The 24451-nt window shown below is 42.2% G+C and overlaps 1 protein-coding gene across 2 annotated transcripts in view; it reads left to right on the top strand.

The window, feature by feature from the left end:
• The window catches only part of AMER3 (APC membrane recruitment protein 3), a 42225-nt gene that overhangs the window by 4027 nt on the left and 13747 nt on the right, over window positions 1–24451 (top strand). Inside the window, exon 2 of one of the 2 annotated variants that reach the window (XM_054639712.2) lies at window positions 3194–6243. In XM_054639712.2, coding sequence (XP_054495687.2) covers window positions 3215–6226 — 3012 coding nt within the window. In that variant the 5' untranslated portion in view covers window positions 3194–3214 and the 3' untranslated portion in view covers window positions 6227–6243. Of the gene's footprint in view, window positions 1–3168; window positions 6244–24451 lie in introns of both variants that reach the window. The other variant, XM_077183622.1, reaches the window with a different exon arrangement.

Genomic DNA, 24451 nt, shown 5'->3' with positions numbered 1-24451 from the left:
AGAAGAGTAATTGAAAAGGAACAGAGACAGGCACTGGTGTAGCTGAGTGCATGGGACAAGAAATCCCAGAAAAATGTACTATGTTTTAAATGCCTGTAATAATCTTTTATAGAATTTTGATTTAGCTTTACGTAACCACTGGAGGGTAACTTTCCCTTACAGCACTTTAATCTGTTTCTAACTTCATTGGTACAGCTTCTGGGGATAGAGATAGAACTTGTGTCCCTGCAGAGACCCAAAAAACCCTGGGTATCATGGTACAATCCATTGCAATGAAAAGGGCTAAAAGTATTAATAGATATAGAATGAGCAAGTCATCACATAAATGTTTCTGGTCTATTTTTGGAAAGAAGTTCATTGATAGTTTACATCACATGAGTATGAAGAGGAACTCATAGTATGGGAAGTTACAAAGCAGCATCTAAGATGAATGTTTTAAAAAATCTGCAGACTCTGGTAGCCTGTCCTGAGGAGCCCTCCAAGAGTTGACTGAGCAGGTCCTCCCTTTCTTTTATTCATTTTAAAGAACATTTTTAATGGGGAAGTTTTACAAAGATATGACAGTCTTAGAATAAGAGGGATGACCCAATGAACTAGATACTAAGTCTGGCATGAATCCTGGGGGAGTGTTAGAAATAGAATATATGGGAGTAAATAGTAACATTAAATAATTAGAACACAACTTTGGTGATTATATATATACATAGTAGATTAAAAAAACAACAAATCCAACAAACCAAACCACAAAATCCCCACAAAAACAACACCTAACACTTTTTTCCTCATCAGAAGAAACTGAAAAGGTAGAATCAGCTACCATCAGTGTATCTTACATTATTATACTAGAGATATTCTCAGTAAATGTGTTACTTGGGCCATTTTGGCTTTCAAGATAAAACTGTTCATCTAATCTATTAAAAAAAAAAAGACATGAGAACAAGCCTTGAAGTTTCGAGACTCAGTTATCAAACTGGTCATCTATTGTGTTTCTTATCAATGAGATACGATTCAGATCAAACATTACTTTATTCCAAAAATTATCCAATGTCATCCTAAATTCTTAGCTTTAATACGTTTCATACTTGACAGTAAATAAATCTGTCCCTAAAAGCCTTTTTAATGCATCTGCACAAAAGTTCCCAGCTATGCAATATCCTGCAAAATGACCTTTGCTTAATGCTCAGAATGGGCAGAAACAGCTGCAGGACTACAAAGAGTCCCCCATCCCATTGTTGTAAGGCTGGCACTTGCCAATGTCACAGACCTCTGAGGAGCCTCTCAGCAGCAGCAGGGACACAGGGACACTGTACCTATTTCTGCACTTGCAAAGGCCTGAGGTGTCAGACACTCTGTTTCTGGGATATTAATAACTGCTCTTGCATCAGCTTTTTCTTATTGTTTTCACAACCCTGCTGGAGTTCTGCATGCTGCATTGCTTGTCGATCACACCTTGCTTTTCAGAAGAGGAGTGTAATCGTGTCCCAGTGACCTATTTCTGAATATGCAAAACAAGTTTCCTGCAGCATCAGTGAACTCCAGATACCTGACAGGGTTGTAAAATGTTTACTGGCTTTCATTAAGACTGTTCTGTAACACTCACATGGAGTGCCAAGTGCAGATGAATGTGCCAACATCTCAATCACACTGATAGATGCCCATCTATCACTACCCACCATGTTTCCACTGCATGTCAAATATTCACACTTTGCTCTTATGTTCTCTGCCTTCTGTCACTGACCTACATTTATTTGTAAACATTGCTAATCACCTGTTAGTTTGCAGCTTCTAGAAGAAAGGGGCTGTCACTGATCTGCCTGCTGAAGTGCTCCCAAATACACAGTCCTGCATCTTGTGAGGTGATGGTCAGAGAGAGGCTGTTCCAGCAAGGCTGGCAACTGGAAAGCTTCTGGAGGCTACAGACAGCTGTTATAGTTCAAAATAGCCTGAAGACTGCTTTAAGTTCTATTTTAGGAGTACAAAGCCTAGGCTGGGTGCTGAATTTAAGATCTCCTGTTCAGTGTCTCCAATTGTTTAATTATGTCTAACCAATTCAAAACAAGATAAATCATTAAATGAGGTTTCATTTGGGAGAGATCCAAGCACGTTCTTTCAAGAACAGGACTTGGAGTTACTGTGCTGTTTCCCACCAAGTAAAAATCTGATTGGTCCAACAGCTTTTAGGCAGTGCTTGCCTCATCCCTGACCTACCTTTGTGGAAATCCATTGACTTACTCAATATTTGAGTTGATGCATGACAGGAAGGGATCAGATCTTTCCACGAAAGAACTGCCAGAAAACTGGCAGTGACATGGCTAAAATAATTAATGAATAATTAGATTTATGAAAATATAAAAACAGGTTCAATACTAAATTATATAGGCAGAGCCTGGAACTGGCATTGATACAGATACTAGAGTATTTTTAGAAATAGCTAATCAATGCACAGTGCAGACTGAATATGGCAATGCCTCTGTGTGCTACTCTGGTCTTTGTAAATTGGAGATGACACTTTTGTCATGACTTACAATGATTTTCAATGTGGCATTTTTGATTTTTGACAATAAAAGTAGCAGTGTAGAAAATTATATATTATGCTCAGAGGGAAGCAAAATCAGTAATTCAGTCTCTGCATGCTTCCAGGGTAGTACCAAGGTTTATGGATTTTCTATTCACAGATAAAGATTATTTTAATATAAAGTGAGCATTGTGTGTCGAAAGTTTGATCCATTTTCTTAGGAGATTTCCCAACTTAAGATTTTTGTCCTCCTCTAAGGTACAGATCCATGAACTGCTGCCTACCAGATACACACATTTGCATGTTGAACTTTCTCAGGCATTGCTTTTCACTGATGCCTTCAGAACAGGACCTTTACCTTGTTAAAAGCCATCCTGAAGTCATAATTCTCAATGCAAATCTGTTTATTTCTATCAGACAAAATGTTCTGTGAGCCTCAACTAGCAACCCATAATGTGCAATCTTTTCTCCACGTTGAATCTTCCAGCCAACACACCTTTAGTTTCACTCAGTCTGTTTCTCATGCAGTACCAGACTCAATGATGGAAATGTCTGATGGCAGAGAAACTCAATTTTATGATGGTTAGAAACGCTTCCTTTGTTCTCCAGTTGCTTTCAAAATTTACAAGTGCTACCCACCAACCTCACAATAGTTGTGTTCTGCTGTTTTCTTTACAGAAACAGATGTGAGGAAGCAGTATGGAGCTCAAGAGAGGAAAAACCTTCATTAAATCCAGTGTGCAACATGAGAAAGTTCCACCAGTGCATGCAGCTCCCACCAACAAAGATGAGATGGGCAAAGACAAAAAGGCAGCTCTGGAGGGGAACCAAAGTGTGGCTGAAGTCCAGCTGGCATGTTTGGCCACACACAAGAACTACAGATTTTCTACCAGAGCAGCAAGGAGTGGAACTGGTGGTCACAACCTGGAAAAATCATCTGGCTCCTCCTACAAGCTTGTAAGGAAGAGTAAAACCCATGACTGCGTTGCTGAGGCAGACAAAGCAGAGAGCTGCAGCCCCAGCAGCAGGGCTTGTGAGGAGGGTTTTGCTGCAAAGGGCAAGGCCCGACTTGTCAATAGCATCAGCTTTTCAGGGATGTCCAGCTCCAGCAGTAAGAAGGAGTGTGTGGTCAGCCCCAGCCAGTCTGCTTGCAGCAGTCAGATGATTGATTACAGGAACTTTGTGCCACAGATGCCTTTTGTACCAGCTGTCGCAAAAACCATTCCCAGGAAGAGGATTTCCCTCAAGAGATCTAAGAAAGGGCTCAGAGATATATTTCATATAAGAAAAAATAAACCAGACAGCCTCTCATTTCTGGTGGAGAAGGACAAGAACCTGTCCTCTCCAGCCTGCAAGAGTGAGTTGTCTGGACGTCTTGCAAAGTATCTTTTCAAAACTGGAGAAGCTTGTGCAGCTGATTGCTTGTCACAGGACTGCTCAGACAGTGAACTGCAGTCTGACTCCTCCTACGACTACTGCAATGCCCTGTGTGAAGATGTTGCCTCCCTGAAGAGCTTTGACTCCCTCACTGGCTGTGGGGAAATCTTTGCTGATGAGAGCTCTGCTCACCTGGAGCTGGAGAACAGCAAAGACCTTCTGCTGAGGCGAAGCAAGCACAAAGACAGCCCTGGCATGGGCTCCTTCCAAGGTGGGGTGGAGCAGCTGGCCTCTCCTGGCCAGAATGAGACAGTGGAATTTGCAAAGTTTTGGGACAACATCAACAAATCAGTAAGGCTGCATCAGAGTGCTCTGTTTGAAAAGAAGTTACTGAAGATACCTGGTTCTGACCCAGAAAAGGACAGAAGTCAGGCTGCTGTACTGGTCACAGACCCCCAGGTGTCACCTGATAAAGAAGGTGACAATTCCAAAGCCAGCTCCACAGAAACAGAAACACCGAAAAGTGAAAACCAGGAATCCACATCCACGAGTGATGAAGGCTACTATGATTCATTCTCTCCTGGACAAGATGATGAACTGAAGGAAGCTCAGACCCCTGGTGTCCCAGGTAGATTTCCAAGAGACAGCTACAGTGGAGATGCCCTTTATGAGCTCTTCTATGACCCAAATGAAGTCAAAGTAAGCCCTATCCTTGATGATGACTTGTGTGCCTCTGAAAGTGTTTCAGAGCAAGCCATTGAAATCCCTTTGTCCATTTACAGCTTTCATGTTGGAGCAGAGGAGAACATGGCTTCCCAACCAACTCTAGACATCATTAGCCAGGGTTTTTTCCACAGCACATGGAAAGGCAAAGAATGTTTGCTAAAGCTGTGTGATACTGAGCTTTCACTGACCATGGGGATAATAAACTGGCTACGAAAACACTCGGGACTCATCTCCTCCCCTGACTCTCTTCAGAGTCCTCAGTCACAGCCAGAAAAATCTAATGATTCATTGATCCTGCCCAGTCACAGTCCAGAGCAGAAAGGGAGCACAGAAGCTCAGCAGGAGACACCAGGCAAGGGTGAATCTAATACATGTAACCTATGTGTGCCTTTGGAGGAAAGCAAACACGCAACCCAGGCCTCTTCAGCAAACATTGCTGGAAGAGACCGCAGCCTGGACTCCTGCCTGGACACATCTGATCTGGATTGCCAAGGAAGAGAAGGGAGTCACCACAAGGACTTATCTACAGTGCCTGGGACTGTGGAAACCACCAGATCATCAAGTTATGCACCACAATCACAGGCTAACAGAGACAATCTGCAGACATCTTCAACTGAGAATGAGAAGGTAGCAATTTCCCTGGGATGTGAGACATCCAGAGATAAAAACCCACTGCCAGAAAAGATGGACAGCGAGAGTGGCCCCCAGAGCTCTGAAAATCCTTCATTAGATGATAATAACGAAGTAGAATCATGTTACTCCTACAAGACTGCTGCAACCTCACTCCGAGATCCCCCTGAGAGGGAAGACAGAAATAAACCAATGTTTCACTCCCTCTCTGTTTCCTGTGACAAACCACTGCAGCCTCTAACCCTCAATCACTTCCAGAGCTACGTGAGCCCCACACCAACAGAGAGCAGCACTAACATAGTGCAGCTCTTAGAGCACTGTGTAACACAGGTGGCATCATTAAAAATCAGCTATGAAAACAAGCACCTAGAAGACAAATACATTGGGAATGAAATGAACAGTATCATTCATCAGATGTCTCAGTACAAAAACAAGTTATTGCTGCACAATGAATGCAGCTGCCTTGCTCAAATTCCAGAATATCCCAGTATTCCTAGCACAAACCAATACAACTATGACACAAGTTTCCAATCTAGCAGTCTTTATCATTTAAAGCAAAATGGGGAGCAAATTTGCTCCGAAGATCAGAAAAGTAGAGCAAAAGTCCTAGATGAGGTTACTCAAAGCAAGATCAATTTTGAATATGCCCAGCTGAATAATCAAGCACTCTCCTATTTAAAGGACTTCAGTCTCAGTCCAAGTGACTCTGGCCCTGACACATCTCTTAGTAGACCAACATTTTTACCTCTCTTTAACTCTGTCTGCTCAGACATAGCTGGTACCTTCTCACAGGGCTCACACAGCACAGCTGTCTGTCTGTCTGACCCTCTGCAGCCTGAGGAGGCCAAGCAGCGCAGCCCAGGGCCCTGGAACTGTGCAGAGAGCCCCTGCCATGGCCTGGCTGCAGGGACTGCTCTGTCCCCTCTCCTAGAGGCAGTGGCCCGGGATACAGCAGTGACAGCCAGGAACCACCAGTGACACCCTGCATGGAGAAGGTGAGTGCTTAGGGGAAGGGGAAATTAAATGTGAAACAATTCAATCTGTTCCCTTTTCACAGAGGGACACTTAACAGCAGAGGAAGCTGAGGGATCCAGGGTCTGTTGTTTATGCTGGGGGTCACACGAGAGGGCCAGGGATCTGCAGTGTGAAATCACAGTGCAGACATGGCCTGTCCTGCAGGTGCACAGTGTGCTGTGCTCTCAAGCACAGAGGAAAGGCCACAGTGCTGTGCTGGTGCTCCTAAGTGCACCAAAAGGATGGTTCTCTCTCTTCCAAACATGAAGTGTTTCTTCAGAAGGTGCAGTTTGTCTCTGGTCAAACTGTGCCATGGCAGAGCAAGAGCTGAAGCCAAGGCATTCTCCGCATGGAGAGCTTGACAGGCTTCTCAAGAGAGGGATTACAGGCTCTGTGCTGCACCTCAAGCTTTTGAAAATCCTTCAGCCACACTCACATAGCCTAGGGAGAGCCAGAATCTGCCCTGTACGAGGGGTAAGAAGCACCTTTGCTGCAAATCAGAAACAGCTGATGGAGCACATGGCAATTGTGCTGGTTCAGGTTTGTCTGTCACACGAGGCTTTAGGCCAGAGCAGGCACTATCTGTACAGAGCTCTGACTCTGTGCCAGCTGAGAAATCCTCTGGCCTCCAGCTGCTGAGAGGAATTTGTTGTAGCAATATGAAACTTGGGCAAATTCTCTGTCATGTGCCCTGCCAAATCTGACAGATTGGCTGGACTCTGCCCAGCCTTGGCCTCTGAGAAGGCCCCTTTGGAGGTGGTGGAACACAAAGAGGAGACAAGGGCCAGGACAGAGAATCAAGGAACAGCTCACAATTGAACAGAAGGATACAGGGAGCACAACATTTCTTTGGCTCTTGCTGCTCACAGCAGTGTGACTGCTCTCTGGTCATCTCTAAAGGTTTCCCAAGCAGCACAAACAAAAAAGGACAGTGTTTCTCTCTGTGTGAGGCAAGAACACCCTTCCATTTTCTGGGAGTAGATTCAGCCTCCTGCTTTTCTATTTATGCCATTGTGCAAATGACCTTGCCCACTAACAAGTCTCCCATTGCAGACAGGGATGTTTTTCAGGAGTCTGCATGAAGCTAAGGGCCAGAGTCTTCCATACCCTTAACAAACACATTGTATGTTATAATCTGTTCATCAGTAAATTAGGTTTTTCTCAAATGAATGAAGTGGTCTTGGGTTTTTTTCCATTTTTGTTGTAAACAATGCTGCATTTGTGGTGGTTCTGCTGATTAGCAACTCACCTTCTTGTGTCACCAGAATTTTTAGCAAAACTTGCCATCCAAGGACACACCACAGTCCTTAGAGCTACTAATCTCTTTTAGATATTTCTGAAATTATAAACTGAGTACAGATGAGGCAAGGTTTGTGCTTACAGCTAGTATATGTATGGAACCAGGTCTAGGCACAGCTGCTTGGGGTTAGGAGAACAGATCAATGTATGCATTGGCCTGATATTTTTATTTTGCGGTGAATATTAATGCACAGGGTACTGCTAGGAATATAGGCTAGGAATGGAAAGGAATTCTAATATTGAGGAGTGGAATGATAGAAACAGAGAAGGGAGCTGTGTGACTGTCAGGAGTGGTAACAGACTTTACACTGAGCAAGACATAACACAAGGAGACATTACTGGACCTGGGGCACATTCTCTGCATTGTATCAAGTGGCAGCTGCTGTGTGCCACCACGTGCCAGCACTGATAATACCTGCCATGGCAGGAATGTGACCAGGTCATGCTTTCACCTGAGTCCCAGAGAAAAGGCAATTCAAGCTTTTTTTCCAAGAGGGAACTGCTGATTTTTGATAAAGGTTTCTCAAACAGTAAAATGAATGAAATTTTAGAATATAGATGGGATTTCTATATTCATAAAGTGACTTTGAGGACTGGGCTCATTTTAAGGAATAATTTAACAGCAAGGCTGCCGTTTGTTAAAATTTTTTATGGAAAAATAATTTAGACAATAGTTAAAATGTCATTTAAAAGAACTGGCTGGGGAGACAGATCCAAACACTGGTGTGTGACTGGTTTTCCCACCCGATATTCTCTTGCCTGCCCATATAACAGATGGCCTGCAGATTTGCTGGAAATGTTCAATCTTTGTGACAATGACTCAGGGGCTTTGCCTCAGCCATGGGGGTGGTAGAGCAGGAGAGGCAGTGTACAAACATGGTGTCACCTCAGAATCCATGGAGACAGACAGCCCTGAGAAACACTCCTACACTGGACATGACTGTGCAAACTGCGAGAGCTCAGGCACAAAGAGTGCTCTAAAATACCACAGCGAGGAGCTGGGAGACAAGCGACAGATCCAGAGGTGGCTCCTGCTTTGTCCCTCAGATCAAATGCAGCCCCTGATCCTGCCATGGGTTTCCAGGTTTGACCTGAAGGAGGTGGGAAGGAGGTCTTGCCATTTGTTGCAGGGCAGAGGAAAAGTCCTTATCAAACCCATTAAAATATCCAGGTTTTGTCAGCCCATCTCAACATCTCCCAGGACCCACAGTAACAAACAAGCCCAATCTCTCTACTCCAAAAGGTGTTCAGGGTTCCCCTGGGCCATGCCTGGTCTCTTGGGCTTTGCTACCTGACCAGCACAGACACAGGACTGTGATGAAGAATGGTACAAGAAATGGCAGTCACAGCTCCTATTCCATTTCCCCCTTCCCTGGCCTTTTAGAGAGAAATCTGCAAACACCTTGTATTTGAGCTCACCAGGAACCCCAGGCTTCCTCACATGGGAATATGGAAGGCTTATGTATAAAGTGAGAATTACAGATAAAAAATGCAACGAAAAGTGTAATTTTCATTCTTCAGTATCTAAAGATTAGGACTTAAAAGTGAACACAATCCAACCCCTGAATAAAGAGAGGATTCCTAGATCTGTACATTCATGAATCACAGAAAACAAGCTGCAGAAATTTGTGATTTTCAACCACACGTTTTTCATCAGGAAATTTAATTTTCAGAAAGGAAGCACAGTCCTCAAGCAGTGCATTGGGAGGTCTTTTCCTGACTCTTAAAACCCCTGGAACTGACCAAACAGACAACACTGGATGTCATAGCAATTGAACACATGTAGAACAAAACACTCTCTGCAAACAGAAGCATTTCAGACCACTGAGCCATTTCTACCACTTAATGGGGTTTGAGCTGCATCTTCCATTAACTGGTAGATGTGACAGAGCAACAAAACCTCTTGTGCCCCCAACAATATGTGTTCACTTCATTCAAATGCTGAACTGCCACATTATGCACCAGTTGAAGATTTTGGATGTGTTTCAGTGATAGCCCTGAAAGGAGTGCATTGCAATAAGCTTGCCCTCAGGTCAGAAAAAAATACATAACTGTCAATCAAACAGGGATTGCTATAATAGATGGGGCAGATGTGGATAAAAGAAGACAGTATTGTATATGTGATTGCTGTTATCAAGGAACTGAGATTCAGAAGCAGATAAAATAGAGCCTAGGCACTGCAAAGTGACAGAGGAATGTGTATCTGATCCTCATCAGCTGAAGGGCTACTCCTGGTCTAGCAATTCCTGTAATGCTTTTTATTCCCTCCTGCTTCAGCTTCACTCCCTCTCTCTTAAATAAGGTTGTATTTCTCCCAGGCAGATAATTTCTCTATCTGATAGGCATAGAGAAGGCAGACTGCAATATTTGGATTTGGTAAAAAAGAAAAACAGAATGAAGTCTCATCTGTGTATAGGCACTTTTCTGCTCAAGTAGGGTATTATTTCTCAAAATGGTCAGAGAGATACCTTAACAGGTGAAAAAATAAAGGCAGAACCTCTTTGCACACAGCAGGAAAAGTGTATGGTAGCTTTTGAAGTCTGTTGTAAGAAATCCTCCTATTTCCATGCTCCCTCCATGGCATAGTAAAGGATGGTGTCTCAAGCTGCACATGATGAAATGTAACAAGGATACAGCACAGAGACAGCCAGCACATCTTCTGCACTGGAAATGCCTCTGGCTCTGAAATACACACCTGTATAAAGTCAGTTACCCAGAGCACGTTGCAGTGGGTATTGAAATCTCATCTGACAGCCCACCAGCCACGCACACACACTCCTGATCACGCAAATGCATCACAAGGTACAAACGTTGTGTTTGTCACACGTGGTACCATGGAAGCAAAGAGCAGGGAGACAGAGGTGACAGGTCACAGCCTCTGCTAATACATTTGAATCTTAGTCACCATGTGCCCAGATACTTGGGCTAAATGCTAAATTAAACGATTTTCTCCTTCATTAAATGCTGTTGCTTCTGGACTTGGCTCTGTCTCACTGCACTGTCTTCATGGTACTTTGTCATCAATGCTCATTCTACCCAAAATCAGAATTCTGTCAGGGGGAAGAAATGTTCTTGCCAGTGTACTTGCTAGAGGAGGGTTTTTCCACAGTTATCAGCATGGATAATCTCTTAAATGCCAGATGCACTATAATGTGTTTCATTTTAAAACTGAAGAAATTGATTTGCTGCTTTACCCGCTATTGCAGCAGGATGGTTTCCATGGATACAGCCTTAGAGGGACTCTATTTTCCCCCTGTTGACAACAGTACAGAAAGCTAAATTCTCATCTTCACTGCACCAGCGTGAATTTGAAGCTAGGGCAATGATTCCCAGATTTAACCCTGAGAGCAGAAGTTGGCTCCCAGTCTCCTTCAACCTTGAATTTGAGATTTCCAAGGGGATAACAATGGAGGGAAACAAAAAAAAAAAAAAAAGAATAGCAGCATGGTCTGAGGGCCAGTACATGTGAAACACACAATGCCTCTGTATGAGAAATGGGGAAAAGTCAAGGCAGAATGCAAACACACTAACTGCTCATTCAGAGGTTTAGTGTCTTGTCTGACATTGAAGTGCAAAAATATAAGTCAGATTTGGGCTACAGAAGTTTGGCTATAGAATTAGGGAATTGGGCCCTTTTTGTTTAAATCAGTTGTTTTCATTCTGAAAAAATCTGCTTCAGTTCAGGTCAGGAAGGCATAAGAGTGGGAAGAAGGGGAAAGGGAAAGCTTTGTATCCAGAGCAGGCTGCTTCTTTCATACAGGAGAGAATCTGGCCCCCTCTGGAATACAGCCATGGAGAAACACAATGCAAAGGAGATCCTCACCTTGAGAATGGCTGGAAGAGTCCAATGGCTTTATTTATACTCACAAGCCAGCAAGTAAAAAACAAGTAGGATGAAGAGGCTGGAAACCTCAGCTTTTTGGATCTCAAGTATAAAATATTTCATTCCATTTCCTCCATCGGAGAATGCAGAGGGGCAGAAACAGAGGCTTCCAGAAAACTCTGCATTCTACCTCTGCCAATGGGCTGCAGCATGTGTTTGGAAAAGAAGTATCAGAAACAGGGCAAATGGAGAATTTAGAAACCTGAAATAATCAATCTCCTATCTTCTGGCAACTAGCACTGTCTGAGCTAGACCTTGGCTCCTTCTGGGTGTCTGGGTTTAATGCTCCCTTTTCCAAATGCCCTTAAGCATAGGAACTTCAAAGCTTTCTAATTTCTGTTATGAACCTTTCATAGTTTAATGTCTTTAAGGCACCTCTTACAATCTTGTGTCTTTTGTGCCATACTTATCAGCTTTGCTTTGCAAAATTTAAAAAAATATTCCTTTTGAATGTTCTCCTTTTCTGACATCTATTTGCTCCTAAAACAGGCACTGTGCTTTTTGTCTAGCAACACTGCGGACATGACAGACTTTTTGTGATTCAGGGCAGAGGCTATGCCTCAGTACTTATGTCTGGGGTCTCTGTAAATGAAGACACAGTTCAAAGAGATGGAAAGCACAGAATTCCCCAGCATCAATAGATTTTTCTGTATTTTTCTAGAAAAAAAGAACACAAACCAAAAAAACCCGACCAAACAAACCCAACCCAAAAACAACAAGAAGAAAACCCCAAACCCAAACAGATAATTTTAAATCTGGCTTAATTAAAGATCAAAAATTTGATCATCCAGTGAAAGGCATAAAGGACCATTGTCATGAGCACTGGAGCACTGGGAGCCTGCACTGTTTTAATGAAATGCCCAAAATGAGCACAGTTCCCCATCAGGTCTTATGGAAGGCCATCCTGTTTTAAGTAAACTCTCCTATGGGTCAGTTCTTGCAGGAAGACTGGACTGTACACATCTGGTGTGGCAAGTTTCTTCTGTCACTCAAATCATGGGGACTGCATCTCTTTTACATTTGAAGGTCAGAAAGATATTCACAGTTTTTGGACAGAAATAGAGTTCAGGAGAGAGAGACACAAGGAAGTGCTGTATGTTGGGGTTTTCCTGTGGAGTAAGGCAACATTCTGAGCTTCTCTCTACATGCATGTGGCAGACCTGCTCAGGGAGAGCTTAAAAGATCTTGTGGCACTTAATAATAGTGTCAGCCAGGGATGACAACTGCACAAATGACACCAAGATACTAGAGCCAGCAATTTCTCTTTTCCCACAATCAGCTATCCTCCACCTTGGGGTGATTATATTGTCCAAGGAGAAACTGTCAGTCTGCAGGTCAGGATACAGGAAAGACTACTGGAGAACCATAAAAAGGAAGGTCCTCTTTGTCTTATAGAGAGCAAAGAAAGGGGTTTTCTCCATCTCCTCTTCACTAGTCTTCTCCAACTTCAATACTTTCCTTTCCAAATTGATTTCTTTCTTTCCATTTCTTATCCTTCCATGACAACTTTCCATTTTCCTTGCTCCAGACAGGCTCAATCCTTCCCTATCACATGCTTTAAATTCCTTCTGCCCCCTCTTGGAGACTGAACCCACTTCAAAACTCTTTTTCCTTTCCCACATGAGTGAAGCTGACAATTCTTGGCAGCTCATTACCCCTACCAGACAATTCTCCCCACCCTGAAGAGCCTGGAAACCCCTCCAGAGGCAAATCCTGCAAATGCCAGCCAGGTTCTGCTTAACCCCCCAGAACTTGGGTTCTGTGCTTTGCTCACACTGCACAGGTGCAGTCACTGAAGGATGTGGGAGGATCACAATCTATGGCCAGGCAGGATTAAGGAATTTTGACACTCCTTAACCCCTTTGTTATGTTTCTCCACCTCACAGCCAACAGAGGGTAGAAAATCAAGTCAAGGTGGCTTTGGGTCTGTGATACACAGCCAGGGAGCTGCAGAGAAATCAATGAGAAGAGAAATTTTATCTGACTTCAGTCAGATGGAGAGGGACCCTGATTTGCTGCAGGAGACATGAGGCACAAGGCTGCATCAGAAATTTTCACAGCTCCAGCTTTTCAAGGAGATTGTGTCCTCTGCTTTCAGCTGCACTTTTAGGAAAAATCTGATTGGGTGTTAGCCTTAATTAACCCTGGTGCAGTTGCATTTCTGAAATAGGGGAAGGTTGTATTTTACTCAAGCATCAAATGGGGCTTCTCAGCATCAGAAAAAATCACTGAGGAAAAGGAGCAGCTCTTCCATCTGTGTACTTTAAATAGAGGATGCTGCAATTTATGGCTCTTGGAGAAATAAAAGCTCCATTTCCTTCCTTAGCCATTCTGTCTTCTCTTGAACATACAGACAAGTAGGGTTTCACTCTGAAAAAAGCTCTAAATAGACTGTTGCTATAGCAACCAACTCCCTGAAACCCATTTATAATTAAGATAGTGGCCTAACCACCCAAAAAACACATCCTGCAAAACCCCCAGGTTTGTTGCTTCCCAAATAACAACTGTGTGTTTTTACAGGGAGTCCATCTGATCAGGACAAGGTTGGTTAGGTGGGATTGCAAGAGTGATTATTTCTTTGGAAGTGGTTTGCTACTGAGATAGCAAAAGGATGCCAGGAAACAGCAGGGTTGCAATGCAAGGCTCTTTTTTTGGCTAGATTTCTTAAAGCTTCAATCAATAATAAGATAGTACTTGAATCATCTCAGCTCTCAAAAGTACTCTCAACTATAATCTGTAAAATTTTGAATAATACTTACACATTTAAAAATGCCCTCAGCTTTTTTTTTCCAAAATTCAAAAGCTGTCTTACATTAAAATCATGCACTATAACTAATTAATAATTTTTCTGCTAGAAAAAGGAATGTCAGTTTTCCCATTAGTGTTTATTAAAGGTGATGAGAGTTAAACTGTATGACTGAATGCAATCCTTGAAACATAAATTAAGAATGGATGAGGTTATTTTAAAAATGACATTTGTTGCTGAGGGTCATATAATGTGAATGATAGAAATGTGAAATTTTTATGAGATTTTATAGACACAAATATATGAACAGGCACTTAAAAGGAAGATTTCTCTCTATAGCTCCCTTGACCTCTGAACTTCACATTTTATATTGTTAAAGATAAATAAACTGTACCCACCAGTCTCTCTAGAAACTGTAATGCCCTTGACCCACAGTGGTTCAATAAAATAGCCCTCCATCCATGCAAACATAAAATGCTGGGGCAGTTTACTATTTCTAAAGAAAGTCTAGTGTCTCTTGCAGCATGTTGCAAACTTACTCAATTAAAGGGCCATTAAGGTCTTAAATATTAAAAATAATCCAAATACAAAGCAAGCTTTGAAAAGAAGTCCAGAGCCCAGGCAACTTTCATTTAACTGAAATTAAATAAAATTAAGTCTGAATATTGAATGTTGATACTTCACTCCCATTTTCCTACTTTTTGTTTGTTTTCTTGAAAAAATGCATTTTTCTCTCTCTGTTTCCTCAATTATTCAATCAGCCATGGTTTAAAATTTTATAGACCAGTACTAACCTCAGAACCATGAACTGGCAAACCACTGCTCTGCAGTGTACTTTAAAAAATTCTGGATTTCATGGTGAGAAAAGAAAGGTTCCACTTTTCTAATCCCCTTCCACTAAACTATTGTTCTTTCTAGCTTGTTTTACCCCCATCAGTCACCACTGTCTGCCACAGCACTGTTCCCATCCTGCTGCTCCTCTCTGTGCCTTAACTGTGTTTTAGGGAAGCTGTATTTTTGTAAGGCCAAATCCTGCATCTCATTTTTAGCCTAACAACCAGTAAACACAATTAGCAATTTTTATTGATTGAAGCTGATAGGATACTGCTCTCAGTACCTGTGGGATTTTGTCAGAAATCAATTTCACTTATTGCCATCACGTACAAGCTCATGTGAGCCACACTGTGTTCTATTTCCCAGATCAGCAGGGTGGATTCTCCCCTGCACTCAAATGTGACCTGTGTCAGGAGGTGTGCTGTCTCCCTTGATTTGATAAAGAGAAAATGAAAAAATCTGTAACTGCATTAACTATTATTGGATACTATTATTGCCTTAATCCTGAATCCTGAAGGGAGGAACAGCAAAATGAGGAACAGCAAAATGACCTCAGATGAGTTTTGGATTCTCTACAGACAGACAGTTGAACGTCCAAGTTGCCCACACAGGCAAAACACCAAACAAACCCCAAAAACAACAAACAAAAAAACCTCATAATCCTAAAAACAACCCACATCCCACTTTCTCCATTTCTTTATCTAATGTAATACCTTACAGTCTATCAAAAGGAATGGGAAGTGAGGCAACTCAAATAAATGTACAGAAATCATCTGGCTGCACATAGACTAAAATTACAATTTTTCATCTAGGAAACACAATGATCTTTATGCTGAAAGTCAATCATTATATTTACCCATTTGATACACTTCAATCCTTGGAGATAAATACTTGTAAGGTACAACCAGACTCCTGTAGAATTGCACTGTAAAAACAGCTACTTTTAAAAAGTAGTTACTTTTCTAAAAGTGTCCAATGGCCCTTAGACCAGGCTTGGGGATTAAGGGCAGGAGAGAACCAGAGCAGCACAGCTGGGCTTCTCTTCACCTGTGCTGGGCACCAGGCAAGCCAGCAGAGAGCAAGCAGCCAAGGGAGGACACGGTCCCTGCAGGCCAGCACCCCTTGGCTTGGGCAGGATGCACGCTGTACACCAGCTGGCCCTTTTGGCAAACCAGGAGGCCATGGACTGAATTTGGAACTGGAGGTGGTGGCCAGCCCTGTGCTGAGCTGCAGTTACTGAGCTGAGCTGACTAAGGCAGGAAGTTACAGGAAGGTTACAACCCATGTAACCTTAGAAAAGGCAATGAAGATTTTTATGAAGCACTGGTACCTGGGAAAACTACCAGTGAAACGTTGGCAACGATCTTAGCAGCACAATTTGGCTACAGGCCCTTTGGTTGGACTTCTCAAGGTCACATACCTCTTTCCTGCATATGCCCAGGACACACACACAGTGGATAAAACAGTTGGTCCTCCTCAGCCAACAAAACACCTGGTTTTGGGTTCCATTGATTTCTTCAAGTGCTGACAGCTCTCCATGACTTGGGCTTTTCAGTGGGCTGGGAACACCTGGATGGTGAAAAAACCAAAGAAAAGATGGGCTTTTGTGAGAGCACTGCAGTAGGACCAAACATGTTTTGCATGGAAGAGCTTCCATCTGGCCTGGCCTGCCAGAGCAGCTGAGAAGCACAAGCCAAAGTTCTGGGAGAGCAGAACCCCAGACACAGCACATTCCCACGGATTTGCATCGTGAGGCACCTTGGCCAGCCCTGTGTGGGCATTGCTTAATCCCCACTCTACGGATCACAGAGCATGAGCTGTCACTGCACATCCACCGCTCCCTCTGACTCCATGCAGGGATTTGCTGGGAAGCATTGTTCCCTACAGAGCACAGGCCCTGCTCTGCCCTCTCACACTCCCTGTTCTCAATCTGCTCCAGTGCCCAGCCATGCTATGCTCTCCATGCTGGGCTGGGCCCAGCAGTCCCAGGGCTCCAAGCAGCCCAATTGTTTCATCACTGGGGCTGGTTCTATTAATAACTACACTGTTGGCCACTGGCATTTCTGATGGGATGCTCCATCCATGCCTTAAAAAAGAGCACTGCACGTAGCTTCCAATTAGCTGGGAAATGTTTTCTGCTTCTCTGCCTAGAAGGACAGAGACAACAGTAGCATTGTTAGCAATGAACTGCCACCTCCTAATGCTGAGTTACAAGAATTAGTGGGTTACTAAACTACCACTGACCTTCTTTTATTATTTTTCTTAATTAATCATGAAGGCTTTGAAAAATGCTATTAAAAAGATATTTAAAATTAACAGAAATTGGGAGAGAATGTATTTAGAATAGAGGAGTTTATTTGCACCTTTATGGTGCCAAACTATTGTTAAGTAAAAAAAGGGACAAGAATCCTAAATATGTTTTAGACTGACTTCCTCACCGCTCTGTAACAACCCTGTTCAGAAAAAACAGTCTTTTTAAAAAACCCTTTCTTTAGGCAATTGTAGACCCTGAGCATCCTCCATCAGGATATGATGCCAAATTTTCTTCCTTCTATTCATCAGATTCAACCTCTTCACAATCCTGTGCTGTGCCCTGCTTCTGCCTCCTCTTTCAGCTTTCTTAGCCCTGGTTCCTTTCTGCAGGGAGGGGAGGAGATGCAGACCTTTCCTGGCCCCAGGAAAGAGGCTGCAGAGAGAACAGTTTGTTATCCACCTCCCTCTGTCTTTGCTGGTGTGTTGTTTGGACACTAAGCCACAAGACTTCAGGAAGGTCTCCCAGGAAGGGACTTAGAGATCATATTCTACTGGTGCATCTGCTCTCCTCTTGCCTGTGTCTCTGCCTTGAAGCAGAGAGAATGTCTCACCTTCAGCCTGACCAGAGGCATTGTTGTCTCAATCCTGATTTTATTTATTCAGCTCAGGAAATCTATAGAAAGCATTCTGTTACCGAATGAGGACGTCATATGGCAATCATTCACAGCACAGGGATCAATAAACTCCCCCTGGCAGCAATTTATCACTCAGTGTATCACACAGCAATCCTCTGGGTGCTATAACTGAAGGCACAAAAATATAAAGTGAGCACAATGCAGTGAGGAATAATGGCCCAGTACAAACCACTTCAGAGGTGGAAAAAAATCCTTAATGAAGGCAGCCTTCTGTAGCACCCAGCAAGAAAAACCTCAACTCAGTTAAGACCTAACCAGCAAGAAAAACCTCAACTCAGTTAAGACCTAACTATTAATAAGTGACACAAATGCTGAAACCCTTGTTTTACTGTGCTTTCTGAGAGGGGATTCATGACTTTTTAGAGGAGCTAGTAACTCAGTCTACAGTAACATAAATATCCAAAGCAGCATAATCAACTGAAAAATCTACTAAATTATTGACACACAGAATATTTGTGGTTTTGAGGTATACCTGAAAAATCCATCTCAGTGAGAATTAAAAAATGTGTGTTCATCCAAAAAACCAGAAAAGTTCATACCTGTAACTTCAATTCTTTTCTTCACATTTCCACTTGTGCAGTTCCATTATTAGAGTATTGAAAAAATAATGGGTAAAGTCCTATTATTAGAACAATTTGCCAATATTTCAGGAGTGCTTTCAAATTTCCCTTTCATTAATTGGCAGAACTAGCATTTGCCCAGGTATAACTGAGAAGTAGAGATTTGACAATTGGGTTTTTATTAGGCAGTGGTGCTATTTCTGATTCTTTAGAAAAACTCAGTTCTGCTTTGCTGTGACCACTGTTTGATCTCTCTTCTTGAAAGTTTGAACATATAAAATTGTTATTAGTAATAGGCTAAACTCCCTTCTACTGAACCATGCTGAAGTTCAACCCAATGTTAGGGAAAAGCATCAACCAAACAATGCTGGCTAACAACAGATCTGATTTTGCCTAAAGGTCAGGGTTTTCTTCAAATCCATTTTCTCAAGATGGGAAGGGGTCAGTGGCGGGACTGATTTCTGGTTTGCACTCCACTGTCAAATACTTCTAATGTGGCAACTCTGAATCAGTTTATAATTTGGAATTATTTCTTAACTGCATTTCTGTGAACATAAATACCTAACAGCATGAAGCACACTGTATGTAGTCCTTCACTAATTTCTCTAACTCCTGTGTGGTTTATGCCATGGGAGCTAACTAAAACCAAAATCTTTGTGTTTTTATTACAGTTCCAAGTTTGGAAAACGTCTCATATCAATGAGGTTTGCTTCAAAGAATAGCAAAGTATGAAGGCTTAGACTCAATTTGTAGAAAAAAACCAAAACCAAACAACCAGAAATGACAAGATTCTGGAATTTCTTCCTAGTAATTCACAAGGCTGAACTCACACTTTCCATAATTCAAGAATACTTCTGAGTAATTCTGTTCTCATAAATGAGAGAGGAAGAGAGTTATGATCAGACAGATATGACAGACAGACACAGACTCCTGTCAGGGAGTTTTGGAGAGCAAGAAGGTCCCTCTGCACCTCCTTTTCTCCTGGCTGAGCCCCCTCAGCCACTCCTTATCAGATTTGTGCTCCAGCCCCTTCACCAGCTCTGGTCCCGTCTCTGGACTCACTCCAGCCCCTCAATGTCTTGTTGTGAGAGGTCCAAAACTGAACCCAGGACTGGAGGTGCCTTGGCAGTGCCCAGCACAGGGGGACAATCACTGCCCTGGTCCTACTGCCACACTGTTTCTGACATATGAAGGAATTGCAGTAAGATACCTACTGGTGGAACTGAGGTGTCATAGGATATCACCTTCTCTTCTTCTCCAAATTTTTTTAGAAATTTTGGCCATAAAATGTAGAAAACTTACTCCTGCTTACTGTGTCCTTTTAACCTCTTAAGTGACTTTCTGAAGAGGATGCAAATGGAAACTTGAAATAGACACAGGATTGAGTGATGATGTCTAAGTAGCCACTTTTCATCTTTTAAATAAACCAGGATGGTTGCATATTGCATAGATTGGCTTTTACACTGTAGGGGCCTTTTAGCTGATTCATCTGCAGGAGTACAAATGCTTACTAAACACAAATTATAGCTGTGGAAGTACTCTGCTTTATCAAGTAGAGTTCCCTTCCCCAGAAGGTCAGGAGCAAGAAGAATGCCATATTCAGCTGGTTGTGTTGCAACTGGGCACCCTTGGACCTAATTTTCCAGAGAGTGCAACCCATTCTATATTCACATCATTTAATGGACATGCAAGTTTACAATATAACGTGTCCTAATTTTTGGACACGGGGGGAAGGGCTACAAACAGCCTGTGCTGAGTTGTGACATGAAAACGGGTCAGTGATTCAATATTTTCTTACAAAGCACTGGGTGAGCAACGTTAACTGGCAGTAAAGGTGATAGTAAGTGACAGGACAGATTTTTAGGGTTGATTAAGGACCATAAATCCCCTGGATCCTCTCTTCAAAGACTCAGTGTGGCCAGGGAATACTTGGGTGGTGAGGAAAAAACATTCAACAGTATAATCAAAATCTGGCAACATCTCTGTCACACATTCATACTGGCCAATTTCCAGTTGGCAGAGCAACTCTATAGGGTCTGAAACAAGAGAGCACAGAGAAGCCTACACTGATGACTGAAAAAGAAGAATGCAAAGATGACACAGAAATACTGTCTTCTTCATTCAGTGCAGTGCTGGGCATAGTTCAAGTGCTACTGAAGAAAACTCAGCTGCACTTGTGCTCCTATCTTTTCATTTCCCTCGGGGCTGAGACTGCTTTCAGAGCAGAACCAGTAACCCCAGTAGCACCTTGCATGTTCTTCATCTTTGTCCAAGCAGGTCTGCCTGGATCCAAGATCTGTTGCTCCAGTACCAGACTCCTGGTAATAACTGTTGACAAAAAGACCTGCCAGACTTCCCACAGAAATGGTGTGTTTAACCTTTAGCATTAGGAGAAAGGTTCTGGTGTCCCAAGAGGAGTATGTTAAACCACAGACGGGTTTGCAGAGTAACTTAGCTAAAATGAGCTTTTCACCTGGCAGAAAAGCCAAGGATGGCTTAAGTTCTGTGGCACTCAGGACTACCAGAGTGTGAAGGAGGCACTCATTTCTCTTCTAGAAGAAGGGAAGTGAGCTCATCTCTCTACACAAAATCTGCCCTACTGTTCACAGCCCTTGTGATCTGTTGTACCCCATCACTGGCAATGCAAACAATTAAATCTGGCAGGAACCTAGATGTTACAAAGCTCAAAGGAAGTGATTTGGGCATTTGCACTTTGCCTACCCTGGGGTGTTTACCAAGGCACATCCTAGATGACTCACTGCTTTTCCTTCTTTTTTTTCTATAAGAGACTGCTATTGCATAAAACCCACAAAGCCATACAGGCAGTTCTAAATAACAGCATCATAAAACTTACAGAACTTACTACAGCCCAGGACAATTGCTGTATTTATGTCATGAACACTGCTAAACACAGCACAGGAAGAGTTCCTTTTCCCTTCTCCCTACCCCACGCATGGCTGACAGTGACGTTTGTCAGATTCACAGCCTCACAGTTAAAAAAAGAAGTTAACTTCCAAAATTAAATCACCTCCTTCAGCAATGTGAAGAGAGTCACTTATATTAGTTAAGATGTAATTTATATGCATCTCTCTCGTTACGTGTATGACATATACTGAACCTAAAAACAAGTTTTGAAAATAGATCTTTTTAATGCATACTAAAAGTGATAAATTCCTAGAATATTTGCCTTTTTATCCTGTCAGAGGCAACTGAGTTTCTTTAATAATGAAAAACCTGATCTGTTGCTGGAGTTTGACTAACAATGCCAAAAAAGGGCAAAAATACAACGCCAATACTTTAGCATCCTGCAAAACTGTCTTTTAAGAAACACTCTACCAGAATGGATCCATTCTAAACTGCAAGCTTAAAGCACTCAAAGACTTTAGCACCTTCAGTGCTTCATGAAGACTAAAATTTACAGTCTTGTGTGCCTAAATTTAGCTTTTAAAAGCAGATCCAAAATGATGACTCAGCTTATATATTTCAGCTCTATCTATTCCATTGGATCAGATTATCAGGCCATAAAACAGGGAAATTCTAATTACATGAATAAAAGAAATGGAGGAATATTCAAAATCATCCTGCTATTGAGCTAACTGCAGGCAACAAGGAGGGCATTAAGTAGATCAGTTCATCAATAATGGAATATGGAGACTTTCAGCACTAAGTAGGTCAGTGGTACATATTTCTGCTTTACCCTGGAATAGTCACTCAGCAGCCTACTCACAGTGAACTCCCACTGCCTTCCTTCTCTTCTTACCAGACAATCTTCAGCATCACAAAATTCACCAAATCCTCCCATCTCTGTAGAGAACTCATGATCTGAACATGTGTGGAGATTGGAGCTGGATGTTGAGGCTGTCATCCAGGGAGGTGCACTGAAATTGTTCATTCTCTGTCAGCTAGGCGTTTCTAAGGAAACTGTGTGCCTGCTAACAGACACAATTCCACATAAATCCACTCCTGGCTTCTGTATTTAATGGAATGGCTCCCATCAACAGATGTTGCAGACACTGTCACAAGTCCATGGGATTTTTTCAGAGATTTGAGTGGGTTCTAAATCAGTGCCTAAATCATAACATGACTAAATCATAACATTTTGTGGTACTTATATGAAGCAATACTGGTGGCTGTGTTACTTTTGATTCTTTGGCTAATAAAATACCAGCAGAAGAATGGAGATGCATTATTTTGAAAGTTCTACTTTTCCTTAGAAGCTGTAATATATTATTTTTCATTATTTCAGTTAAAGGAAATTTGCTCTTTCTTCCTCTTTTTCAAATTGTTGCCTCAGGGATGTAAGTAAAAAACTGCCCAGCAACCTGATACTTGCTGAATCTGTGCTGAAATTATTTCAAAGCTGACAGAAGAGGAGCTGTCCAGTTCAAAGCCAACATCATTCAGCCCTGCAGGAGGGTAGCACAAGTGGAAATGGAGCAGGAACTTTCTATTCCAAATTGTAGGCAACCATGACATCTAATACCTCCTTGTAGGAATTGTCTGACTTAAGATATCTGCAGCAGAATCCTCCACAGCAATAACCAGCCAGAAGAGCCAAAGGCTGTGTAGAAAGCCAACAGATTATTGATCCCTGAAAAGATTTAATGGGCAGTATTTTTACTGTCACCAAACTAAATAGGAAAAACAAAACCAGACAAACTATTATTTCTCTAGGACTGCATAGATGGTGACAGCTCAGCGTGGCATACCATGTACAGGAAAACGGAGGGATTCAATAAAAGCATAATTCTACAGAGCAGGTATTAGTCAGTCTGGCAATTTCAACTGTTAAATTACACTTCTTATTTGGGTTAGCATGGGCACCACCTAATACAGGACACATTAGTTGTTCTCTATTCATAAGTATTACTGAGAATATCATTAAAAAGTCTATTCCTATCTCCTAAACTCTACAAAACATTCCTTATTACTTCTGTTAAATCAAAACATTTATTTAAAAATTCATCTAAAATTAATAATTATTCTAGAACATAAACATTTTAAGTCTAATGTATTTGCCACCCCAGGGTGCTTTTCATTTGTTCTCCTCACTCTTCTTAACTGAACAAGTAATTTATGTGAGTAATGAAAATAATCTTATTGAGCAGCTTTTAATCTATTATTCAATAGCTAAAAGGAAAGTAAAAGTCACCCCTTCTATCAATAATTCAGCCTTGGTGCTAATGCAGCCATTCAGCTGCCCCCCTTACAAGGGCCTCATGCATTTTTAATGCATTGGCTCTTTGTTAGGAGGTCAAAGATGTGACTTGTGGTTAGAAACACAGTTACCAGGTGAGGGAGGGTCAACTGAAGAAAATATTCCTATTGCAAGTGAAACAAATTAAACTGGCAGGAGCATAAAGGAAAACTGCACAGTAGAGTCCTCACTGCCTGACTTTTCTGAGGACCAAAAAGATAAAGCCCAGCTGCCAAGGCTACCCTGGCTGATAAAGAGCTGGGACCTCTCAGTGGTGCCAGTGGAGCTGAACAAGCTTCAGCCAGCCTGGTCTGATGGGGTCATAAAGGATGTACCCCAGTTCAGCCCTCTCTTCAGGTACTGTTTGTTCCCCTACCTGGATCCAAATCCACCTGCTGGGACAGGCACACTCTCTCCAAAGCACCACAGACACAGGTCAAGGGTCTGATGACAGCACTATTTCCCTCAGAGCCAAATTTTTACCAGTTTGGATGGTGCTATAATTTGGATACCTGCCAAAACCAGCAAACCTGGGCTGCCTGGACCAGATCTCACCATCTAATGAATCCATGTGGTGGTGTTTACAGGGGTCTTAGGATGAGGGAAGAGACAAGGATTTGACTCCATGTTTCAGAAGGCTTGTTCTATTATTTTATGATATATATTATATTAAAACTACACTAAAAGAATAGAAGAAAGGATTTCATCAGAAGGCTGGCTAA

The sequence above is a fragment of the Agelaius phoeniceus genome, chromosome 10, assembly GCF_051311805.1.
Source record: "Agelaius phoeniceus isolate bAgePho1 chromosome 10, bAgePho1.hap1, whole genome shotgun sequence".
NCBI lineage: Eukaryota > Metazoa > Chordata > Aves > Passeriformes > Icteridae > Agelaius > Agelaius phoeniceus.
Note: the sequence above shows the minus strand (reverse complement) of the source record. Positions and strands in the feature narration are given on the sequence as shown.